This window comes from Chaetodon auriga, chromosome 1 (assembly GCF_051107435.1).
Source record: "Chaetodon auriga isolate fChaAug3 chromosome 1, fChaAug3.hap1, whole genome shotgun sequence".
Taxonomy (NCBI): Eukaryota; Metazoa; Chordata; class Actinopteri; order Chaetodontiformes; family Chaetodontidae; genus Chaetodon; species Chaetodon auriga.
Window position 1 is genome coordinate 13,167,977 of NC_135074.1, and position 25,280 is coordinate 13,193,256.

The following is a 25,280-nucleotide window of genomic DNA, read 5'->3' on the forward strand; positions in this document are numbered from 1 at the left end:
GGGACTGTCAGACTCGCAGCACCTGATGGTCTCATCAGATAAAGTACTCCACCACAGCGGAGGGGGTTATATTGCTTAAACATTCATTCATCCTTAGTCCAACAGACCGCAGCAGAGAATAAGCCCTTTCACTCAAACAGTGAGTTCAATTTGAAAATGGAAAATATTATACTTGTATTATAACTACTTCTCACAACTTTTTGACTCTGTCTTTTCCTTGTGCCATGTTTGTGTATTATCAGTAACTTCAAGGAAATTTGGGAAATGCACATTATATTAACATCCTGAAGTCGTGTATTCCTAATCAATTTCAATTCAAGGTGTCATGTACAGTAAAAAAAAAAAAAAAAAGTTAATATAAAGTTAATATTACAGCATTTGTAAAGGGTGTATGACTGTATGACTGTATAAGTTATTAAAATATAAAAGTTCTGGTTCATTATAAACAACATTGCAAGTCCAAACAATGAGGAAGAGCATACTGTACTACTGGTGTTGTATTCTCTGTGCTTTGACAAATCACAGCAAGGAGATTCAATTGGTTTTCCTTGTTTAGTTTTGTCACAAAACAACATATCCAGCTCCTGACAAACTGATCTTCAATCAAGTGTAATGAATTGTGTGGTATGAGTTGGAGCAACGCCTGTTTTAATTTTATATTTTTACTCACAAGTCATGAGGGTTTTTTTTTTCTTTGACGTTCTATTATTGGCTAATCACTTGAGGTGCTTTGGAAGTGCTGATGACAACTATTCTTGGGATGAGAGGTGCGAATGTGAATGAAGAAGTTCAGTGAGATCATCGCGATACTTTTTTAGTTGTACTGCTCTGCAAGAAATGTGACTTCATTGGGTGAATCCACACCCACACCGAGAGACACAGAGAACAGGAGAGATAAAACACAATGTGCTCAGTCAAGATAACAAAATTCAGCATTTAGTTTAGTTTAGTTTAGTTAAACAAGAGTCTACAGTCACACCAGCAGCTCTGTGAGGCTGCACATTGATGCTAACATAAGCAATGCTAATTTGCTGATGTTTAGCATGTAGGCTAATGTTTACCATGTTCAGCATCTTAGTTCAGCATTTTAGCTTGATCATTCTGCAAATTAGCACTAAGCACACAGCTGAGGCTGATAAGATTGTCAGTTTTGCAGGTTCACTAAAGTAGAACACGAATGTGTGCAGAAAGTTTTAAGGCAATCAGCTCAATAGATGGACCAACAGAATGCTGGTTCACATCAACACTTTTAAAGCTGCACTGAGCAATTTCTGACCAGCAGAGGTCAGGAAGTGACTCAAAAGCAAACTTATAATAATAAATCTCAGCATAATAACTCAGCTCCTCAAGCTGTGCTACATTAGTCACATATCAGCAGAAACAGCATGGGATACCTTCTGCTGGCCACCTGTCAAATGTATAGAATGTAAGAAAAAATGTGTTTCTGTAATTAAAGGAATTTCCTGCACGCCACATTGAGCTCACAGCACAGATGTCTTAAATTACTAAACGGAAACAAATGATTTCCCACATGAAAGAAGACTGCACTCTCAAGATACTAAACTAGAATTACCACCTCGTGGTTGTCTGCTTCCACCAACCAGTGAAGTTGCACTTTACATCCATGTCTGCCCAGACTCAGATAATATATGTAGTGAAGAGTTTGAAGGACTTAAATAAAAGGTTTTAAGTGTATTTTCTGGTGAAATGGAAGTTGATACTGCATTGACATGTATGATTCCAGTGAACAATTTCCAGTGAGAAACATGCTGTCTTCACTTTGAGGCTGTTTTTCCAGAGGAGTAAAGCGGACTTCAAATGTGCTGCAAACATGTTACAAATTGTTAAACATGGGTGCTACAGAAGATCTACACAATCACTACAGTTTCAAGGTAGATACCCAAGATTAGTGTCATCAATTCAGCATCTGACTGAATGTGAGTTATGGTCACAATCTGCCTTCTGTTCCTGAGTTATGGTGTCGAATAGTGGATGGAAAAGTGTTTTTGTAGAACATTATGATACCACAGCGACCATCGCTTCATCATTTTATCTTATTAGACATCTATGTGAAATTTTGTCATAATTAGCGTATGAATTCTTGTGTTATGGTCAAAAATGTGTTTTGTGACCACCAAAATCTGATGAGTTCAAGTGAACATTTGAGCCAAATTTGAAAAAAAAAAAATTGCTGAAGGCGTTCCTGAGATATTGCATTCACAAGAATGGGAAGGACGCATGGACGGACGAACATGTACTGACGGACAGACAACAAAACATAATGCCTTCAGCCATGACTGTCACTGGCACAAAGACATAAAAAGCATCATGAACATGGGTATAGATTATTGCCCTTCAGTTTGAGTTTTTTTTAGTGGCTGGCAGTAAACACACGTTTATTTGTGTTATTGCCAAACCAGATTTTCCTGCAGCCACTGCTTCAAGGCACAGGGCCCACAGTTTGTCCATGTAAAATCACTGCATATACAGCCAAACAACATGCTGTCAAGAAACACTTCAGCGCTTGTGGAATTTGTTTTTAGCAGGAAAGGAGAGAGGGGACAGGTGCAAGAAGACCCTCTTCTTCCTGAAGGAAGGATTACGAGTGTCCTTTCAAGTAAAATCACAGTCTGCTGATGGCAAATTCAGTCTCACCTGACAGGCAGCATCCTACCCTCCCCGAGAAACAAATGTGTCTTCAGCAGGCTCCACATTTCAGCAACCAATGCACACACACACACAAACACACACATACACAATGCTTCATGCTAAAGCAAGCATGGAAAAGGGGGAGTACCAACTAAGCAGAAAATACATGCTGAGTTTCCCTGATGCTGTCAGATTGCAGGTAATTAATTTTACATTTGAAAGGTTCCCCATTACCAATGCCTGTGCACCATTGATCACAACACATCAGCAGGGGAAGAAGCAAGCCCCACAACTCCTGCAGCACTTTCAGTGGAAACAAACAAAGGAATAAATGACTGACCCTGGAGTCAGGATATAAATCTCTGAGGTACTGACTTCTGCTCAAAGATAGAGCGACTTTAATTTTTAAAAAATTTGGCAGTAACTGATGGGAAATAAGACAGGTGAATTATTATTAAACAGTATTTACCTTCTTAGGTCAACAATATTGTCAGGCAAGCGTATTATATATTCAAATTGTTCATTTGTTTATGTGTGACAGTTACATAACAGCTTCTTAGTTTCTCTCCAAGTCATGATAGCAGCTATAGCTGATACTGTACAGTAGTACTGTAGCTGGGTAAATAAAGACGCTAATACTTCAAATGTTAGTATATGGCAGGTAATCCAAAGTTGAATTATATCTAATGCCATATTATACATGCAGTACTTTTTTGGGTTACCTCTAACAGCAACAAAATAGCCTCAGAACTCATGCTGAAAGACATCACAGTAAAAGTTACCCACATACGTTGTCCTACTGGAAAGATACATGTGATGTAGATTATTTTTAACTTGAAGCTACAAGCTTACACCTGCAGGGGTTGTACCACTATGGTTGCTCCCCTCTTCAGCTCAGGCAAACCAATCATTGCTGGTTGACATAAAATACATCACTACGGGTGCACCAGCGTGGGAATGTCACCACAGACACCAGATTTAAAAACTCCAATATGCTGTGAAGTATGGAGAGATTTGCCAGGGGATGAAAGGCTTGATCAGCATTGTGTGAACTCGTTTGGCAACGGCTTGGATGTAACGGACATTCATTCGGTAGAAGTCCGGCACTGCAGGCTTAAGTTTACTGTGAGCGGCTCCTCATGCACACAACACAATGAACAAGGGCAACTGGTGTTCAGCTTACCCTCGCAGTCCTGTGGGAACGCTGGGAAACGACTCATTTGTATGTTACAAGGGGACAGGAAGGTCAATGTGTGTGTGTGTGTGTGTGTGTGTGTGTGTGTGTGTGTGTGTGTGTGTGTGTGTGCCTGCACGGGTGTATTCTGTATTCTGCATGTGTATATACCACACGTGTTTTCATATGTATGCAGCCAATCAGCGCCAGGCTTGGTAAATACACTGTTACTATAGACTAAGAGGTATAGATGTGAGCTGAGGTGACAGAAGTGAGTAGATCAAAAAGAGAAGCCACTGTGGAGCTCATTTAAGATGCAGCAAAGAAAACAAAACAGCATTTTGACTTCATTGACAAGAAAGACTAATGAGACCATGCACGGTGCTTTCAAAACAAGGCACTGAACTATTCCTCAGCGAGCAGAGTTAAAGTAACATGGGCTTTAGGGTTGTTAGCTGATGCTTGGTCATTGACTTCCTGTAGCTCTACTTTGATCAATTACCTGTCAGAAATCCATTATACTGTCACTGTTACTGATATTATTGTACATGGCAATAAAAAAATATATATTTGGCATTTCATAATAAATAATATTTACATTTCAAGAAGATGAAAGCTGAAGCTGCAAGAAGCTGAAGATCTTGAAGAGTCTGTTAGGGACCCCGTCCGTGTGTCTGGTCTTTACATGTGTGATTAGTGTGTTACCACAGAGCAACTGAACACAACTATCCTCAGTGTGTCCTGCTGAACTGAAGACTCCAGCTCCATAATGCCGAAAATTTCTGGATATATGCTTTATGTCTGACCCTTTAAACCTCCATAGTGTTAGTGTTAGTGTCAGTGTTAGTGTTTTGGGGTAAGATGGGGGCTTAGAATCAATCCTCCTCTCAGCCAAAGACATGATATTTTAATACAGAGGTAAAGAAAAACAGATCTACCTACATCTGCACCGAGGCCATCAAGCTGGACTCCACTAATAGGCTTTAGCTCCGGCACTTGATCCCTCTCCCTTATTAGCCAGAAAAGCAACCTCACACTTGTCCTGTCTGTGAATATCAACCACTCTGCCAACACTCTGCACGTCGTCTCTGAAGGTGAATTAGGGGCTGAGTGTGAGGATGGGGGTTAACTGAGCTTCACATGGTGCTGCTGAGGTATTTCTCTGTGGCCATTATCACATTATCAAAAGTGCGATTGTGCAGCCTATGGACAGCAAAGAGAGAAAAATGTGTAAAAGCTGACACCGCTAATGCGAGGGCAGGCAAAATACAAAACAGATGATCTGGATACGCAAATGTAAACATGAACATATGGGCCGCCAGTGGGGATTTTCTACTTAACTGCATCATTGTTTGTGGATTTGGGGATCAAAACTACCAGATATTTATCTGAATGTTGTATTTAATGATTATAATTAATGCACAGAGTAATTAATATTATGTATTGAAACTTTTTTCAAATAAATAATTATCATGTAATGTTTTAGTTTTAGGTCTGACAGGTTGCAAAAAAAGTAGGATGGGAAGGTCAAACACACTCGCTATTGTTAGTGAATCATGAAACAAAAGCACTATTTCAACATTTTTCATAATTTGGAGAATCTCTGACATCAATTTCAACAAAGACAGACAGACAACATCTATTTGATGGATGATGAACATTTAGCTTCTACACTACAAGGGCCAACAGTCATCCCTGTGGCAGAGGAATTAAGAAGCCTGGGAGATAACAGGGAGGCCGGTCATTCTGGTCGCCGTCTCAGACAACTTCCTGTGCTCTCTAATTAAATCGGGCCAAATTGGCTCGACCAGGTGAGAGCCTTCAGAGAATGCATTATTTCAAAAAGCAGGACTTCAACATTTGACTTTTATTTCCCTCCTCTGACAAAGATGTAGCGTGTGAGGTAAAAACGCAGTGATGAATTCACAGTAAATGGTTGCTGTTTTGGTTTTGCATGTTGAGAGATACAAACTAACTTCTACACACCACAAATAGTTCCTAAAAATCCCTTCAAAACATTTTTTTAAACAAAACACATTATTTGTCAGGGACCATGTACAAAAAAACATTCATCTCATGCAAAGAGACTAAGCTATTAATTTCCTTCTGCGGGCCCTGACAGGCAGACAAACTTTGATTTGCTGGTCCATTCATGTTGTCATACAACACTTTACCGACATACTACTCTGGTCAGTGTTGGTATATCCTTATTATGCACAAATGCCAAAGTTTAGTTCATGTCCTTGTTACAAAGGTCAAGTCTGAGCACCAATGCCCACCACAAAAGAGATGGTTGTGATCATGTGCAAAGGTCCATGTTTATGTTCCATCTTTAGCCACATTCTAGACTTGCAAATGGGCCAGAAGTTATTTCCAAAATGGCAGACTTGGACCCTTGGCCTAAAGCTGGTGGGTGGCAGATAGAAGGAGCACTTGTTTTTCCTCTTTTCCCCTCTTGCTCACTACAGATTTAGATGAACCATCTGGTGTTGGTACCTAACCCTGGACTGCCGGCACATTTGGAACAGCCGTATCAGCAACATATGCTTCTATCTCCGCGTCTGGCAACCACACACCCATCACTGGGATGGGAGGTGACATCATTCCACTGCTCAGGTGTGCACTTATAATGGCAGTGGGTGGGTGACAGTGGGTTGAGGTGGTCCGATGAACCAGTCTAGCAACTTGAATCTTAAGATATTTCTGCACTGCATATTTTTATCCAGGTGTTCATCCTCAGACAATAATAAGCCCAGGTAATTCCTCTTATCCCTTATCACATCACGTCACCTCCACCCTGACCTTTTCTTTACCTTTTAATCTGTGTATCATACCACAGACATTGGCAGCAAGATATTCTCTGCCACTGAGCAGGTACTGCAGCGGGTGTCTTGTTGAAAAGTGGTTGTTGCATCGTATTATGATTGGCTTTACCTTAAAGTTTAGCATCAGGGCTACATGCATTCTATGTTATATTCTAAGTTAAACAGAGCGCTGTGACAGTATACCTGCATGACTGATGGTTATATATATTACAATTTTGAACTTAGAAAATAATTATTCAGTATAAACTTTAAAAAATCAGCAAAACATGGCTTCTGATCAGATGCTGTTGTATTTAAAGATTAGTCTCGTTGTCACCATGCTGCCGGTGTTCACCATCAGTGTGAGCCACAGATGAGGGCAGGCCCTTCAAATCTCCCTCGCTGGCATTCTTTGCTACATCTGGCATTTTTTTTCCACCAGCAGCAGCCTACACAACGACAAGCTGAAATGCACCAAAAGAACCCTTCAACCTAAAAAAAAAAAAAAAAAAAGTGAGCAAACAAACAAAAGCAGCTTGATGACTAGGGGGAGAGTGGGCGGCCATGAAAGTGCTGAACACAAGCCCACGCCACCTTGGTCCTCCCAGCATTTTTCCTAGACAGGAAGATGGATGGGCCCAACTCTATTAATAACTACACTCCACTTACCATGACGCCAAAACTGCTAACACTGCAACTGCCCCCTGATGCTAGCTAGAACAACCACCTCCCACAATGTCGCCCACGTCTCTCCCGATAGGAACACTGTGTTAGGCAACAATACAGTAGACGGGTGCTGGAAATCTCCAACCTGTCCACCTTTCTTCACCCTCAAAACAGGACTGTGAGCCCAGAGGCTCCTGAAGGCTTCTGAAGGTGCCTCCGGTAGTTTTGGTCAGTGTGATGCGCTGACGAGTGTACACAGCATGATTTACAGCGATGAGAAAACACGGGCCGCTTCTTGGCTTTGGGTTTAGTTACAGTGCAGATTGGCATTCAGCATGGGAAGGCATAGTTTGTGTGAAATCGAGGGCAGAAATGGATGGAAAAAGATGAGACAGTGAGTGTGAAAAGAAAAGAGTAAGAAACTGAGGGAATAGAAGGAGAAGCGAGAACAAAGAGAAGAAATCAGGAGAACTACAGAAATATGTAGAAAGGTGGTGAAAGAGAGAGAAAGAGGAGCCCATCTAAATGTGCGGAAGCATCAATGAAGGAACACTATTGTTCCTAATGAGATGTGACAGCCCAGTATCAACTGGAATATGAAGTGAACCATGATTACAGAGGATTAGATTAACAACCTCTATGTAGTGCAGTGAGAAAGCTTTTCAGGCCTGGCCTTGTTCCCTTTCTCTCTCTCTCAATGTATAAATACTCTATGTGCTGTGTTTCTGTTCATGCATGCACAAATATGTGTGTGTACATGTGTGTGAGAGAGAGCGAGCGAGCGAGAGGAGGGTTTGTATGTGAGTGACTACTTTGCCGCCATATGAAGTGAGGGCAGCACATTATACGAGAGATAGCAGTAAGGTCAGCTCCACCTTCACAATGCTACAGGCTATGATATGCAAACATGGCTGACAGTAGGTGCTTCATCACACCGTGGCAGCTTGACACAGGAGCCTTTTCTCTTGATTAATCCCCCTCTGCTTGCTTCCTGCTATAAAACACGCTGGAAGAGTATAGGCAAATCATAATAACACAAAGCTCTGTTCATTTAGCATCCAATCTGTAAACCTGTGAGGGAAAAATACAGCCTGCGAGTCGACTTGCCTCTTGCTCCCAACATGTAAATATATGATGTTTTTTTTTTGTCCTGTAGTTTTTCCTCTGAGTTTCAATTTCAGGGACTCGTCAAGTTCAATAACTGTAAAATACACGTCAAGCTGGTAAATATGATTTCAGCTTTTAACATATTGCAACAGAAAATATCTATTATGTTTGCATATTTTCATTTGCACCCACTTGCTTTCAAGAAGAGATGAGAAAAGTTTTGCTGACAGCAAAAGATTCACAAACTACTGGCAAAAGTAACTTCCGCCCCTCACCCAATGAGCCGTCGCCATGTTGATGAAACACCTCCACCATGGTTGTGACATTCTCACTCGAAGGAGCGAACACTCTCATTTTGCCAAACATCACGACAGAAGCCTAAACCTTTCCCATGCACAGCTTTCTTCATGACGCTCCTTCACTGTCTCAGAAAGCCAATGAGCCAGCTAATGCAGACCGGGAGTAGAGGAGTGTGTGTGGGGGGGGGGGTGGCGGGGCAATCCACTTCCCCAGGTAGAGTCAGTGGAGCAGTCAATGGATGCCTCTCCCACATACATTTTCATTTTGATGGCTGTGGATTGCTGTCCCACTGCCGCTATCTTGCCTTCCCTCAACTTCACTTCATCATTCCACACGCCCATAAAAAAGGTTCATTTCCTCTGCCCCATTTCCCTAAAGGTGAGTTTGGCAATCGGTCTCTCTGCGAGGCGCACTCCAGCATTTCCTATCTGCATTCTGACAGCAAATCCAGATACGTGCCTGATGGCGCTTACATACTGTTATGACCCAACAAAATCAACTCACTGGTAGCTGATGTCAAAGCGCTGACTTAAGGAGCGCCGCCCACTGCTGCAGGAGTCCTTCTTTAAAACGTGATGATGGTTCATGGGCGTGGTGCTTGTGAATGTCATTAAAGGAGGCTAATGGCCGCTGTCTGTTTGAGAGGTAGATCGATACGGTAATGAGGAGAAGGAGGCACAGGCGTAATCACCGAAAGCCCGACGGTGCTGAAATCCACAGAATAAAATAGAAATGGGTTCTGGAGGGCAGCAGGCTGACTGACACATTCAGTGAGACGCTCTCACTTCATCTAATGATGTGTACCTTAATGTCAGAGGAGGTGCTCACTTTTTTCTCTTTCAGTGCTGATTCTCACCATTGCGCTGTTTCTGTACTCCATCTTAAAGTGTCGCAGGCTGGCCAAAACACCCGACATGATGCGAGACCTATAAACAGCAGGGATTCTTGATGTTTCACCTCTATTTTCACAAAGCAAGAGGTATCGGAACATCCTAATGAAACTTCCCAATAGGAGGCCAAACACAGGGCCTGGTAATAGTGATTAATGTGAGAGATTAGTATAGCGTTTAAGGTATAGTGGAGATGTAACATGCACATTGCTGGAGCTCAGGCCTGGTGGATTTAAATGGAATTTCATTAAAGCTAAAAGAAAGAATGATGACTTTTACAACTCCCACTGGCAGCATTTTTATAGGCAGACATTTCGCACTAATGACTTGAATATGAAATAGTGACCCCTTTGCACTAAGCACAGTTTGAGTAAATTGAGCTCACTGGTAAAATACCCTTCATTGCCATGACTGGTAAATCTGTTGTTAGAGCTTGTTACAGCCAGGTTTCTTATGGTTTTTCAGCATTGGGACCAGAAGGAGAACTTAAGTCTCTTGCCCTCATATCCAAGCTCATTTGAACATATTGGTAGTCTCATTTTGATGATTACTCAACAACAGCAGGCCTGTGACCCAGTTACTGGCCAACTCTTAGCTTGAGCAGCCTTACAGGTATTTCACAGGTTGAGCAACAACAGGAAATGCTGCATGCATAATTCATCACTGTACACCAAGTGTTACCCAACGACACGAGTCCTCGACAGTGAAGACAATCAGAGTAAACAGACTCACATCCATCCATTATGCGTGGGGATGGAAATACATGCTATCACTGACCCTGATACGAAATAGGACACATGAGGGGTGTACTGGTTGTGATACAAGCGCAGCGTGAGTGTCGGCACCGCCTTCTGTTGACGGTGCGTCTGTGAAATCCATCTGTTTCTGGCCATGACTGGCTGACTGAAGGGAACCAATGGAGTGAGACCTGATTTGGTGTCAAACGGAGTACTTGGATGAGGCAGCGTATATGGATTTGCCGTGTGTTTGTGTGAGTGCGTACGTCTATTGGACGCTGTACTACAGCTTATGGTGTTTATGTGTGTCCTGGTGAGAGCTTGTGCAAAGAGCCAGGTTTGAGTCACGGTTGCTGGACAGAATGGAAAGACTGGACAGAGAGCAGGTTTTGAAGGGTGGAAAAAAAAATCTGCTAATGTTGTGACTAATCAAAAGGACAGCTGTGATGTGACCTCACATCCATATGCCATACCAGCATTTCACACCATCATGTTAAAGCGGAAAAAACAAGGACCCCGACCAGCAGGTCACAAGTTGAGCATGGCTCTCATGCCTGTGTAATCAATACACTATTTGCTCTTTTTTATCGAGCATATTATGTTGTTATATAATTCATCTTTATTGCTTTACACCTTGATGCTTTATAATAATCTTGAAAATGAGGTTTATGGGACGTAATTGATTAAACCTTGAGTCCCATATGTGTGGCTGCAATGAAGGCTGATGCATTCAAGGTTCATAGTCTGAGGAAAAATAAAAAACAAAAAGTGAACACCAAGTAATGACACCTGATCACACAAATCATAAAAAAAACACCTACAAACCAGTCAAGAACAGTGTGTGACAATTTGCAGGGTTTAAATGACTTTAAACTGTAGACAGCAGTATATCAATGACATCAAACAACTGGAACTCTGTCGCCGTACAGCCTTTAACAGCCTGCTTTTGATCACCCAATAAAATAATTGAATGTGACGGCATGTACAGTTAGACAGCATTAAAGACTTACAAGAAATTAAGAGTGTAATATTATTGGCTTCTGGCTCACACGCTGCAAAATGTCACTTACAATAAAGGCTCCTATTGTCAGCAGGCAGTGGGAGGAGGGCGGATATTTAGACTGAAATGATGAATTGATCTCAGTTAACTTATGGACGCTGGACAACCCAGAGGTTGTCACTTAATGATAAATGGGCGCAATACTGAGCAATGGGGACAGCAAGTCAAGGACTTGGGGAAGGAGACTTAATGCATGATGGATGATAATCATGCATGCTATGTGGCATTAATGCAAGCGTGATGGGGCACGTGTGTGCGAGTGTGTGTGTCTGAAATGATGGTAGGTAACAGCTTCAGGTTCCACCATCTGCTCTCCATAATCTTAACAGGATAAATATTGTTCCTGTCAAGAACATGTTGACACGCCTTTGAATATGTACTGCAGACATGTGCGTACAGTGCAGCTTCAGTACTGGTCCAGTTCACAAGGTGTAACCCTGCTAAATGGGCAAAGTATCGGGCCATACTGAAATACTGTATCACAAAAACAGGAAATATGATGATATGTTGAACATAAGGTTGACTAAATGGTGGTAAATTACTAAATATTTGCAACAAGGAGGGTTTGTCAAACATTTCAGTGCACTCATAGAGCAGCACAGTACTCAAGAGCCACAGACGACATCATTTGACTGTTTTCACAGGCTCTCCAGGAGTAAACTGAACTCCTGCACCTATTGACAGACATAGAGAACAAGAATCTACCTTTTCAGCACGTGGCACAAACTTTATCTAACTAGGGTGACATTTTCTTTCTTACCAAAAATTCTTTTATATTGATGCATTTTAATTCAGCCTTGTTGCAGCTGAGCTCACAAATGGTCTATGGCACATATAGAATAAAAGGTGCAATGAATGAGGCCACTTTGGAGGACTGATATGACAGCAACAGATGAAATCATGGCACCGGCGGTGGAGTAAATGTTACATAAACAATGGGTGGTCATGATGATCTTTCATTTGTTCTGTTCAACTTTCCTCTTCCTTTTCAGGAAAAGGTATTAAGCACCTTTCCATCCATTTGGCAGACACCAGCGTATTTGGTCTCACATCCATAAGATGCATGTCCGTCTCTTGACCCCTTCCCTCTGCTGTCATTGCATTTAACAGGCTGCGCACCTGCTGCCTCTCTGAGCTTCATCACTGCTGCTCCTCTGCGTCTTTAACGTCTTGGGACCATGCTGGATGTAAGTGTTTTCACTTTATCATGTTATCTCTCTGATACTTTTTTTATGTCTGCAATCCATAAATAAATCATATCACATCATATCACATCATTCTGCTGACAGCTCACTCGCTACCAAGAGAACTTGAACGGTGGACACCTCCATAGTAGAGCTGTATGTTTAGATAGGACCAGTAAGAATGAAAGGCGCACCGCTGCTGTCACTGGCTCTTAAGTCTGAAGTTTTGGCCGAGGGCAGAGATGATGAGCTCTGAATACTAATTTGCGTCGAAGAGCTTCTTTTTTTCTTTTTTACTCTGAATCATTTTTCACATTATGTATGTAAGTACTTACTCTTTAACGACAAACCTTGACATTAGTGTAGAAAATGTTCCTACACACAAAATGAAATGTATCTAATAACTCATCTCGGATCAGATGATGCCACAGTTATTATGCATCTTAAATGAATTTGCATTTCAACTGGTCTGAGGTTTTTTGAAAATTCATGCCAGATGGCAGGCTTAAGAGTAATGTCACAAGAATCATCACATTTTAGATTTGTGATTAGAATATCTTGGTGTTTGTTTATTAAATTAATAGCACAGGTGCTGTTTAATTAAATAGTTTTGACTGCTCCTGGTGATTTATTTTTTTTTTACAAACAGTCATAAGCAACTGTGTAATGTGTAAAAAGGAGAAAACCTTCTCCCTGGACTAAGCTAGTACCAAGAGTCAAATTAGAGCTCAAAGTGACTGGATTAATCCTGCAGCGAGCTACAAGCACACAAACACGCCACACTTTGTCCATCTGTTACGGACGCTCGTGTGAGATTGACACTCACAATATGAACAGGATGCCTGAGAAACTGACAGAGAAACACAAACTCTGCCAATCATCTCACTGCACAATATTTGTTTAAATCACGTCATTCAGCTTTTGGAGAGACGCGTCTTCCAGCATGAAAACACTCACTTTAGGCTGAGCGCTGACGAGAAGCTGCTCCAAAGGCAGGCTGTTCGTTTGCTGCTGACGAAGAATTAAAGAATCTCATAGAAGATCGTTTCAGTAGTTTGTATACACTGATGTTAAATCAGTCATGACTTAATGGAGTGAAAGAGAGGATGGAGAATCATATGAAGCCAGCAGAGATACTGTACAGGTCAAAATCTGATCAATCACCAAAATCTGATCAGCATTCCAACAAACATACACACACAATAAGCTCAGGACATCGGGATGATCAATACTCTCTGGCAGGCGTTACTGTTCGATGGGGCTTTTCAGAAGAGTGAGTTGAGTTGTTTTTGATTCCCTCAATCAAATCACTGCTCATAAGATGCAGGGATCTGTTCAACTGCACTGTGAGTGTGTGTTTGTGCCACTTCCAAATGATTTCAGAAAAAAGTCACCTGGAGCAAATGAAAGTACCAGTGCGTCGCTCACACCTCCCAGCTGCCAAAACTGCTAAGAGAAGCAAATCGCTGTCACTCCGGAGCTGCTTGAAACCAAGAAATGATCACAAGTCTGTCACTCACGCTTGCCACCGAGGCAAACCAAAAACCAAAAAAAAACGAATGCGTCCTCCACATAGAACAGCACTCTTCAACATTCAACACTAGTTCCACTCACCCGTCCCTGTTTTCATCTTCATCTGCGTTGGAGAGGAGCTGTGAGCCAGCCAGCGAGAGGTCCAGAGCTGCGAGGGGCAGATCTCTGTAGCCAAAACTCACCAGCTGGACCGGAGGAGCCAAGCACTGGTTCTCATCCTCCACTGGCTGGGAGATGATCTCCAAGTCTGACAGACCTGCCTGCTCCACTTCCCTAGTCGCATGCCAACACCAGAAACAGACAGACCAAAGACAAAGAGGAGACAGAACAGAGAAAGTCAGAGACTACTTTAAAATAACCACCACATTTCTCAGATGTGTGCAGAAATATTATACCACACCACTACCATAAATTTAGAATTTATTACTTTTAACATCTCAGATAAATATTAAAATGGTTTAAATATCAAAACGACAGCATAAGGACATTCATCAATTACCATAAAAGTAGCAGATGTAGCCTTGATAACAGAGCAGAAGCAAAGGACAGAAAGGGTTTTGTTGAAGAAGCGTATAATAATGTTTGAGCACAAAAGCAGTGCAGATAAAAAAGACTAATTATTCAGCCCAGCAACTTCACTAAGAACACATTCTTACAGTGACGGCCTCGGGGAGTAAACGCAGGGTCAGAGAGGGTTACACACAAACACCCACTCAAGCACCAGGGAGCTACTGAGCGCTCACGCAGTCCTCCACTGCGGAGGACCGGAGCAGCTGCAGGTGCAGTGCCTTGCTCAAAGACAGTGATTACTGCAGGTAGTGTGCGTGAGCTGCTGTCATAGTAAACAAGCTTGATTGACAACAACATAACACAAACAATACAGACAGAAAAGAAGAACTTGACAAGGAGACGAAGAGGAGACACAAGAGACAAACTGAGGACAGCTGAGACCTGAGATGTATTAATTCTACGGTTTACATCAGAATAATTATTTCAATGTTACACCAGTATTTAAAGCTTGTGAGGTTAATTTGTCATTTTCGTGATCAAATCTTGCAAATTATGCTACTAAATTAAACTGAGCTACTTAATTGTGGCAACAGCTCATCCACAATGTTAACTAGCTCTAAAGTAATATCAGTATCACAGCAGATATTACTTCACATAATTGTGTATAAAATTAAATGTTCCATAACAATGATATTAATTTGGTGATATCAGTTGTTCTGAGGTAAAAATAAAAAATATAGGCAGGTTATTTTGCTGTGTATAAAAATGTCAGTGAGCAGTGAATCACAGCTGAGATGTGGTCCACAGTAAATAAAGACTGTACCTGACCAAAGCAACTAATAGAAAGTGCATTTGGGTGATTTTTTACGCACTTGGATCCAGTTGGAGTGATAATACTTAAACAACACATCAATTTCATTTTTCTAAATGTCAAGCCACATAGATGCAACAAAATTTACAAGTATTAAACAATTTAACAGGAGAATTTCAACAAGAGATATGTTGAAATTCATTTACAAATGACAGGTTGGATGTTAACCTAATAACCGTGCCCACCTTCCTCTGTGTTCACACCAGCAAGCCTCCGCCCTCCACCCTTATCCACCTTTAAACCTTAATATCTAAACGCATCAAGGCTGCTCAGTTGTAGGCCAGCAGCATGCAACCCAGCGTGCCCACAAGCCCCAGTTGTGTAAAAGCTGGGCCATCTCAGTAGAGCGTGGAGGTGGAAACAAATGCTGAGTGCAGCTGCAGACTGACTGTGTGTGCCCTGTGGTGTGTATTTTTAGACCAGAGCAGATGCTGGTGTATCATGTCTGCTGTGACGTCATCGCCTCTCTCTTTGTCAGCTGAGTGGATCCCCACTCTCCTTCAAACGTCAAAGGAAGTCAGGAAAAAGGTGAGCGGGGAGGGGAAACTAGAGGATGGAGTGGGAGAAAACGGGGATGGACATGAGGGGTTATGCAAGAAGGACAATAAAGAAAAAACAGCTTGGAACAATAAGAGATGATTTTTTTATTTTTATTTTTTTATTTTTTTTTTGTAATGAACCAGAATGACTGGGATTAAACCAGGAGGAGATGGGAGTAAAAGAGACAAGGGGGGAGAGAGGGGCACAAATGGAAGTGAGAAATGGAGGTAATACATAAAACTAAGAGAGTGAAGATAAATAAATGTAAGCAGAGGGACAAAGGTCAAGGAGGAAAGAAGGTTGACCACAAAAAGAAAGAGGAAATGTAGAGATGACGAGATGGGACGAAGCCATACGATGCTGCTGAACGCACAGTAAACTCTTTCATCAAGATACTGCAGCTCTGTTTTCCCTCATGGCTGTGGCACAAAACACAGGGAGAAGCTGAAGTGACTGAAGTGATGGCTGTGTGCAGAGAGGATACAAAGGGTATTCCCAGCAGCCATTTTCTATATACTGATACAGTTTTTCACGTTGTTTTTTTGAATTCTTCACTTCCTCTCCTTCAGTCATCCTCAAACTTCCATGACAGGCAGCACTAAGTGACCTAAAACATTCAGAGGAGAGGCATGCAATCTGACAGACAGGCATACCTTTAGGAAAGGACAGACAGGTAAACAGGCAGGACAGGACAGATAGATATGCAGGCAGATAACAGATAAAACCCCAAGTCTCACACACACACACACACACACACACACACACACACACACACACACACACACACAAACGACCTTAAACCACATCACAGCCAGAGTTTATTAAAATATACAGTGATAATGTCAATGCTAAAGGACCTTTGATGCAATCTGGAGTGACCTGTGCTGCTGGAGGGCATCCTATTCTCTGAGTGACTGTAGGGTGTGTGTGTGTGTGTTTGTGTGTGTGTGTGTGTTTGGCAGAGAATCGTGGATTGTGGGTTATGGGAATCATGATGACATCAACAAAGTCACCAAGGCTGATCAGATCTAAACTCTGACTCAGTGACCTTAACACCAGGATGTAAGAAAATAACCAGCCAAATACAACTTTCCAATGGAAGGACATACGGAATATTAACAATTATAAAACACGACGTTTCTTGCTCTTTGATCCAAGGCACCAAACAGCACCTAAGTGAACCGCAAACACACTGTTTGTTAATGTCATTAACCAACACTCCTAACAAGGAGGCTAGTGGCTGGAGGCTTCATTTGCAGGTGCTAGCATAACACACCCAAATCTCTGACTAAACTGTCTGTCGTTGAGTTGCATTGTGGGTAATGTATGCGTGTTTTGACAAGGAAGAGCATGCGTGGAATAAAAAGATAATATATCTGGTTCTGCCTTATTTGTTTTAATCTTTTTCCATTGTGAGTCAATAATGTTAAATGAGTAGAATGCCAATCGGTGGAGTGCTCTGTTAATGGTTGTTTTACTCCAGTTCTATAAAGCTTGATGCAGTTTTCCTGATCTATATACTGGAAGGTAAGAAAGAATCTGAGGTTACAAAACAAATCAATGACTAAAAATGACAACAGTTGTGTCCAGATTTTGATGGAGTTCAAGTATCATAGAGGTGTATCTAACGTCCGTAGACCAAATTAAGGAGGCCGTGTGAAGTTCCAAAAGACATCACACAAAACAAATCCAACTGGCTCTTGTTGCTATAGTGACACAGTAAGCCGCAGGAAAGTATCCAAAAAATCCCACCGCCATATATTGTAGCTGCGACCTGAGCGAACACTAAAGCAGAGCAGCCTCGACCCATTAAAGCCAACGAGTGCACAAATGAAAGTTTGTGAGCTGGACACCAACAGAGCATGAAAACAAGGAAAAGGCACCAGCTGTAGATGTGTTGCTGCAACCAAATCCACCGAACAAAACGGCCAAATGAATGAGTCACAGCCATTATGAGCAGGTGTATTCTCAAAACCTGTTTCAGGTGAGTAAACATGTGCCCGTTGGCTCCGGAGAACTTTAGCTGCACACACTCTGTCCCATGGAAATTCTGCAAACTCCTCTACAAAAGGGCCAGACTCATCTATTTATTTTATCTGTCTATGTTTTTTCATGTAATGGGAAAGGCCATTGGACTGCACTTCTCCACATTCTGCTCTTCGTCAGTGCTGGCATCAGCTCTGCAACCGGTAAACCACAGCTGAACAGGAGAGTCCACTTGCTTTCTGAGGACGTCACACAGACGTAGTTGAAGTAAGTTGAGAGAAAGTTCACACAACATTCAGGTAAATTATCACACAGTACAAAATAACTGCCACACTGATGATTCTGTATGCAGATGTGTTGATAGTGATGTAAGTTAAGTTTAAAAAGTAGAGGCGGTAGCATTTCCCAGGAGCAGCCTATCATAACTCTGCATGTAGAGAATTCAACAGCAGCACTTTTTTTCATTAATATAAACCCTTTGCTTTCATGAAGAAGTGTTATTGCAGTCTTGTCTCAAGTGCTGCTGTCTTCATCCCAATTTGATGGGATTATTTCCCTCGGCAAGGGGGCCATACATTTCTTTGAAGATACGGAGTCTATATGGACCGGCGAGGCTGTTGACTCAGGTACAAGGCAATATGTATTATATGAGTGAAGACAATGGATATTAAATTAAAAACAGAATATCACTTTTTCTCTATAGACAGCAGCCTTTTCATGTCTGTTCAGAAAATGTGATTTGCGCAGTAATGCACAGGTACAGTGCACACATGCATACAAAGAAAATGAAGTAAAAACAGAAACACGACGGGGAGCAGATGTAAGAAAATCTGTAATCTGTTGTGAAAGTCTTGTCTAAAAATTAAAAACATGATAATAATTTATTAATAAAAATAATAATAATAATTTAAAAAGCAGACACAGAGTCTGGTAGCTTTATATCCACAAACAGATTTTTCCAAATTGAGGGGAGCCTAAACCATAAAAGCCTGGTCCTTATCATCTCAAAGTTGGGTGTTAAGATAAACCCAGGCTCATTAAGAGGTGAGAATATGTGTGTGTGACATAGGAAAAACCCAAGTACGTTTTTTGTTTTTGTTTTTTTTTTAACTTTAACTTGACTGTGATTATTGCATATTGGATCGTGCATTTCTAATTAATATATACAAATGAAGAATTTACAAATGCTATTTAGCAGAAGCAACATCTCCCCCCTGTAATTATTTTGAAGCCAGCACTTCTGTTTAATGAACATCTACGTTTACTGTAGTAAGTTCTGGTGCGACATCACCTTGTTACTGACTTAGCTGCACTAAAAATGGCCAACGGACCACGGGGATTCTTTGTGTCATCGTGTGTACAGTAAATGTATTTATGTCAGGAATGGACTCGAACGTTGTTGTATTGTGGAAGTTTGTCAATGTGCCTTTATGACAAATAGCTCTACACTTATTTTACTTGGCAAAGAATTAATTCCCGCTCAGAGACTGTGGACATACAGTATTATGCCACAGTGGGTTGGCCTGATAGATGTTGTTTTCTCCACACCTCTCCTACACACAACACCTCATCCATACCACCTCTCATCTACAGCACAGCGGCAGGTTTGGCTCCCTTCCCAAACAATCAGGACCGTACACATAACTACTCATGACAGACACAAGCTGTCCGGACCCCACCGGCTCACAGCTTACAGTAATGTACCTGGTGTGCTGCCTGGCTGCCAGTTGAGATATCAGGGAAAGCTGCGGGTGCAGCTCGTGGATTTGTGCAATGTTCAGCAAAGGTCTCCGGTGAAGCAGGAGGGTTTGTCACATATTTAGAGATATTGTGATATTTCAGTGAATGTCGCTCCAGAGGCTTAAAGTTGCTTTGGAGAGGTAATCCATTACAGTGCACATATCCGTTTTATTGTTGACAAAGTTCCATGAATGTTGCATCGAAATGTGAAAATGGATCAACAGTGTACACGTGTTGTAGTAATGTTGTTAGAACGCATTTATATAATACATGGCAATAACTTTAGTGCACTGGAGTCCAAACAATGTCAACAAAAAAACCCCAAAAGACAAACCTGTCTCTGTTTCCATCCCAGTGCAAATATAAATAGATTTTGCTGTTTTAAGTAAGAATACTGACCTTTCTGAGTACCCCCAATGTTCTTATCTAACAGAAAGTGGCAACTGCAAAAATCTCAAACACATTATTTCATGGAAAGACTAAAAAGAGTGCAACTGCAGGAGAGCACCCACAGGAAAGAAGTGATATTCAGGGGAGCAGGATTCCCTGGGGGTGGCAGATAACATTACATAGTGGACTGTAGAGTTGTGGGCCAGGTACAAAAGGTCATTATGTGACAAAAGTTGCTCAAGGGACTTCACTGACCAAAACAGAAGGTCATGTAAGTGACTGGGAGCCAGTGGCGCTGAAGAATGTTCCTCCTCTGACAACTGGAAGTGTCTCGCTCATGACCCTCGTGACCCCTGTGCAGTAAGACAGACTTCCAAGCGGCCTTAGAGACGAGAAAAGGAATAATTTGGCTTTGTTTGCTTCGCATCCTAATACGCTACACCAAGAAGGTGAATATGATAAACAACATACCGACAAAACATTGCATGTTTCAGTTGTCATAGTGAGCATAACAGTGTGCTGACGTTAGCATTTAGCTAACCGCTGTACAGGCTGTGGACTTTTAGTCTTCTTCTGATCTTGAATTTAAAAAGAAGAAGCTTGGGGCACACTGACAGCTGAGGGGCCTATAGGGGCCATTTTTCTCTCTGTTGGCTAAGAAATAAAGACATAAAATGCTCCAAAACATAATTTTAGAGGATGTCTATGAAAGCCTAATGACAGAGGAAGAAAATCCTGCTTGAAAAAATATGAACTTTCTGATTTTTCAATCTGACTTCAAAGTGCTTAAAGTGAAATCAGTGCTTTCGTTATTATCCCGTTTAAACTTTTATTGCACACTGTTCATAAATGAGAAATTCCATCTGCACTCAGCATTATGACAATATGATCTACTATCCTCCGAATAAATTCCATTGTATGTCAGGGAGTACATGGTCTAATATAGTTGAAAATGCTGCCATGAAAAAGAAATATGTGGAAACATGACATAAAAATCTGACATTGTCTGCTTTCATGTTGTGCTACATAGTGTAAATATATGAATCTATCAAGTAAATGAAACATAAAAACTATGAGCCATTATTATCACACCTCACCTCAAACATAGGTGTTATCACCTCCCCTTGAAAAGCCCGACGGCAGCTTTGAAAATACACTTTCTGGGGGAGTAAAGAAAATGTATTTCCATCCAGGCATATTTTACCCTGAACCACACTCCACTCTGTCCAAGGCCTCAGTGGACTACAAGATCAACACACACACATACACACACACACACACACACACACACACACACACACACACACACACACACACACACACACACGTTAGATGAGGCTGTCTGAGCATAATGCCTGAGGATCTAAAACACACCAAAAACTTGGCCAGAACATGCAGACACAAAGCAGATGTTCGCTGCTCCCACCAGCTGCTGTGGAGAACTTTGGAGAAGCTGGACATCACTGTGTATTAGTGTTACAGACTCATCAAATACGAGTGTGCATGCATGCTGTCGGCGGAACAGCCAACACCGCAAACTGTATCCTACAACTTCTAACTTACAGTCAGACTCAAAGCCGGAATCGGTTTGAGAATAACCGCGTCATGGTTTTAGAAGAGACATTTCACACTTGTGTTTGCTCTAAACTAAGAAGTGTCCACTTTTTGCTGCTCAGAAAGTAAAGACAGTGAGTAATGTTTGTCTTTGCTGCTGACTCACACGCAGCGTAATATGGATTTCACATCAAAAGATGAAGATGAGGCAGCTTGGACATGTGGGACTTTATCAGCATCCGGATTAAACCATGCAAAAAACGGTGACACCAGCAGAAAAACACACTTCGCCTCACCTTTCTCACCACGTGCATTTTGGTCAATCTACACCCATCAGTCCAAGCAATAACCTGGAAAAGGGAACTTGCTGTTTAGCACCGTGCTCATGTCGTAGGACAAAACACCTGTCCAATTTCACAAATTGCCTCAGGTAATTTCTTAGAACACCCAATTCAACTTCCACAGAAACTTTCGTAATTTCACGCCAGTGGATATTAATGAAGTCTGCCAGGCACATTAGCTCATTAATAATTACAGATTAAACTATGATGAATTGGTGGACTGCACAATGGACTGTTCTGGCCCTGGTGTGACCAGTCTCTTATCTGACCTTTACAGATACAAGCTGTAGAAGACACAGGAGACACAGAGACCCTCGTGGGGCACGACTAAGACAGCAGATGTACATAAGCCTTCTTCATAATGGAGAGGTCCGTGGACCTTTTTACACTGTGTCAGTTTCCAATAATAGATTATTTTAATTTCTACAGACACTTCGGGGAATATGGGTCTTGAAAGACTTAATGACTGAAAAGACAGATTTCTGTAGACTTGTGAAATTGACTTGACTGACTGGCTTGTTTCTTCTGACTGTATTTTTGCACACAGGGCAAACATAGGAGACACACAGTATATGCTGTAAGTCAGTATTTAAGGTGTTGCCTGTTGCATCTTGAGCACCGTGCAGAATTCTTAGCAACAGCTGTTATCTTATTAAATTGTAAATGTTTAATTCAGTAAGGAGTGAGTGAATAATTAGAATTATAATGGCATTTCCAGGAACAATTTACTGCAGGGAGACATTTCCCACAGATAAGACTGATTAGTTTGAAAACGTTCTGACGATATATGGAGGAAGCTGAAATGTTACAGGCATTCAAAAAAAGAAAAGTCAGGCAAGGAACCTCATGCTCCGAATGTTGTTGTGTCTACCATGACACACAGAGCAAAGACTGTAAAAGACGCAATGTGTGAAACATAAATAAAACAGAATCATTTGCTCATCTTTTAGGACAAATACTCAATTGAAAACAGTACAAAGACGATATATTTAATGCTTTACTTCATCAGCTTCATTGATTTTTGTAAATATATTCTTATTCTAAATTTGATGCAGCAACATATTTCAAAAACAGGTCGAAACAGGAGCAACTAAAGACTGGGAAAGATGTGGAATGCTCCAAAAACACCTGTTTGGAACGTTCCACAGGTAAACAGGTCGATTGGTAACAGCTGACAGTATCATGACAGGGTTTGAAAGGCTCAGTCGTTCACAAGTGAGGATGGAGAGAGGTTCACCACTTTGTGAGCACATGACTGTGTAAAGGATATGACTACATGAGCTCAGGAACACTTCGTTAAATCGTTTTCAGTAAACACAGTTAATTTGCAAATGATTGCGTTTTGCTTCTATTGACATTTTACGCAGCGTCCCAACTTTTTTGCGTTCTGGGTTGTAGGAAGAAATTCCTCCATCAGGATTTTTTTGTTTGTTTTATCGTGGAAAACTCCCTCCAGAACTTGTAGTGATGCAAAGAGTAGTACTTTTCATAAAGAGTAAAATGAACTTGATGCGTAAAATCAGTGGACTGTCCCTTTAATCTGACATCCTGACTGTCCAGATAAGAAGCACTTGGTCAGACTAAATGTTTTAAAATGCATCACTGCATCATTAAAAACCGGGCAGCCTTAATGCACATCATACAGACCTCCTAACCCACACGTGTTATCATCCGTACCTAATCAACTGCGTACATTATGCCAGTGTACTTATGAAAAGAGCCAATTAGACAGAATATCAGGCCACTCATAGACAGCATTTCTCCCAGCAGACAGAAAGACAGCATGTGCTTGTCAACTCCCACCCTCTGTACAAAAGAGGCAAAGCCGTCCAACCTCTCCACCCTCCCACTGGCGTTGAATAAACAACAGGGTAAACATCGACGTGGGGAGAAAGATGAATGATCCCAACCACCGCCAAGGACCCTCCAGAATCTTAAACGGGAAAATACACCCTTCAGTGCAATTTACTGTATGCATTGATTCCATGAAGGTAGACTCTTCAGGTGAGGCGTGTGGATATGAACATTTTTTTTTCAAAAGCTTGAGTCAAATCTGCATCTGTCCTCATTAGGAGGCAAAACATAAGATTGGTCCATTACAAACAAGCAGTGGCAGAACGCAGAAAAAGTGCTGTGTTTTAGTATAATTTTGAGTATTACATATTTTGAGTATTTCCATTTTCTGCTACTGTCTGCTGCAACTCGCTACATGTCAGAGGGAAATATTGGACTTATTCTCAAGTACATTTGTCCAACAGTTCGTGGTTACTTTTCAGATTTATATGTTTTTTTATGTTTAAAGATTAAACCCATTGCTCCCAGCACAGACCTCTTATAAAAGAAGGGATGAAGTCGTGTTCAAAGACGTAAAGTAACAATATTTCACAAAAAAAGCAAAGAGCAGAGGAAAGTCCAAACAATAAATACAAATCTGTGGAGCAGAACTTGACTTTTTCTTCTTTCAAACATTTGTCCATTTATCCTTCACAGGGGTCCTTGATGCCTTTGTTGGGAACCACTGAACTAAACAACCCAACAGCGTATAAATACTTCATCAGCAAATCAGCACCCCTCATACTACAAGAGCAAACTGCTGCCTGCACGTTGATACATCAGTATTAACAATCTGAATAATATAAAAAAACAATAAATCAGAGTCAGGGGCCATTTTTCTGTAGAACCAGTTATTATACTTTGATACTTTATGCACATTTTGCTGATAATACTTCTGTACTAGTATTAGTTAAATAGGATTTTGAGTTCTTTTACTTATAATGGAGTATTTTTTACATTGCAATACAGGTACTTTCCTTGTATTTTTACATTTGTTTAATTTAAATTTATGAAGCTGAGAATATAACAGACTCTTAATGTAGAATCAAGCACTAATTTGTATAAAATAAAGGTCTGAATGAAATATAGTGCAAAAGTATAAATATGAATGACGTTCATAAATCCAGTTCTACGTCACTATAGACATCAAGGTGTGGAAAGATGGGTTAAAAAACGTTTGCACGCGCGGATGAAAAATAGGACTTAAAAGTAATGACTGTGTCTCATTCAGTTATCATGTATCTTAAAGACGCGATCGGCAGTCTTCGGGAGTGAAACCTTTTTTTCTGGTGAGCTGTGCAAAGCGGCTGTGAGCTATAGTCATCTGTTTTAGGATGTGTTCCACCTTAACCACAGCATGATATGGCATTGCTTGTGAGCCCCGCTGAGCTGGGCTCTGTATGGGACCACG

The 25,280-nt window shown here is 41.2% G+C and overlaps 1 protein-coding gene across 1 annotated transcript in view; it reads right to left on the minus strand.

The window, feature by feature from the left end:
• Positions 1–25,280, minus strand: part of LOC143339160 (transmembrane protein 266-like) — a 47,069-nt gene that overhangs the window by 19,145 nt on the left and 2,644 nt on the right. The window contains exon 3 of the mRNA XM_076760274.1: positions 14,186–14,377. Within this exon, the coding sequence (XP_076616389.1) occupies positions 14,186–14,377 (192 nt within the window). The remainder of the gene's footprint in view (positions 1–14,185; positions 14,378–25,280) is intronic.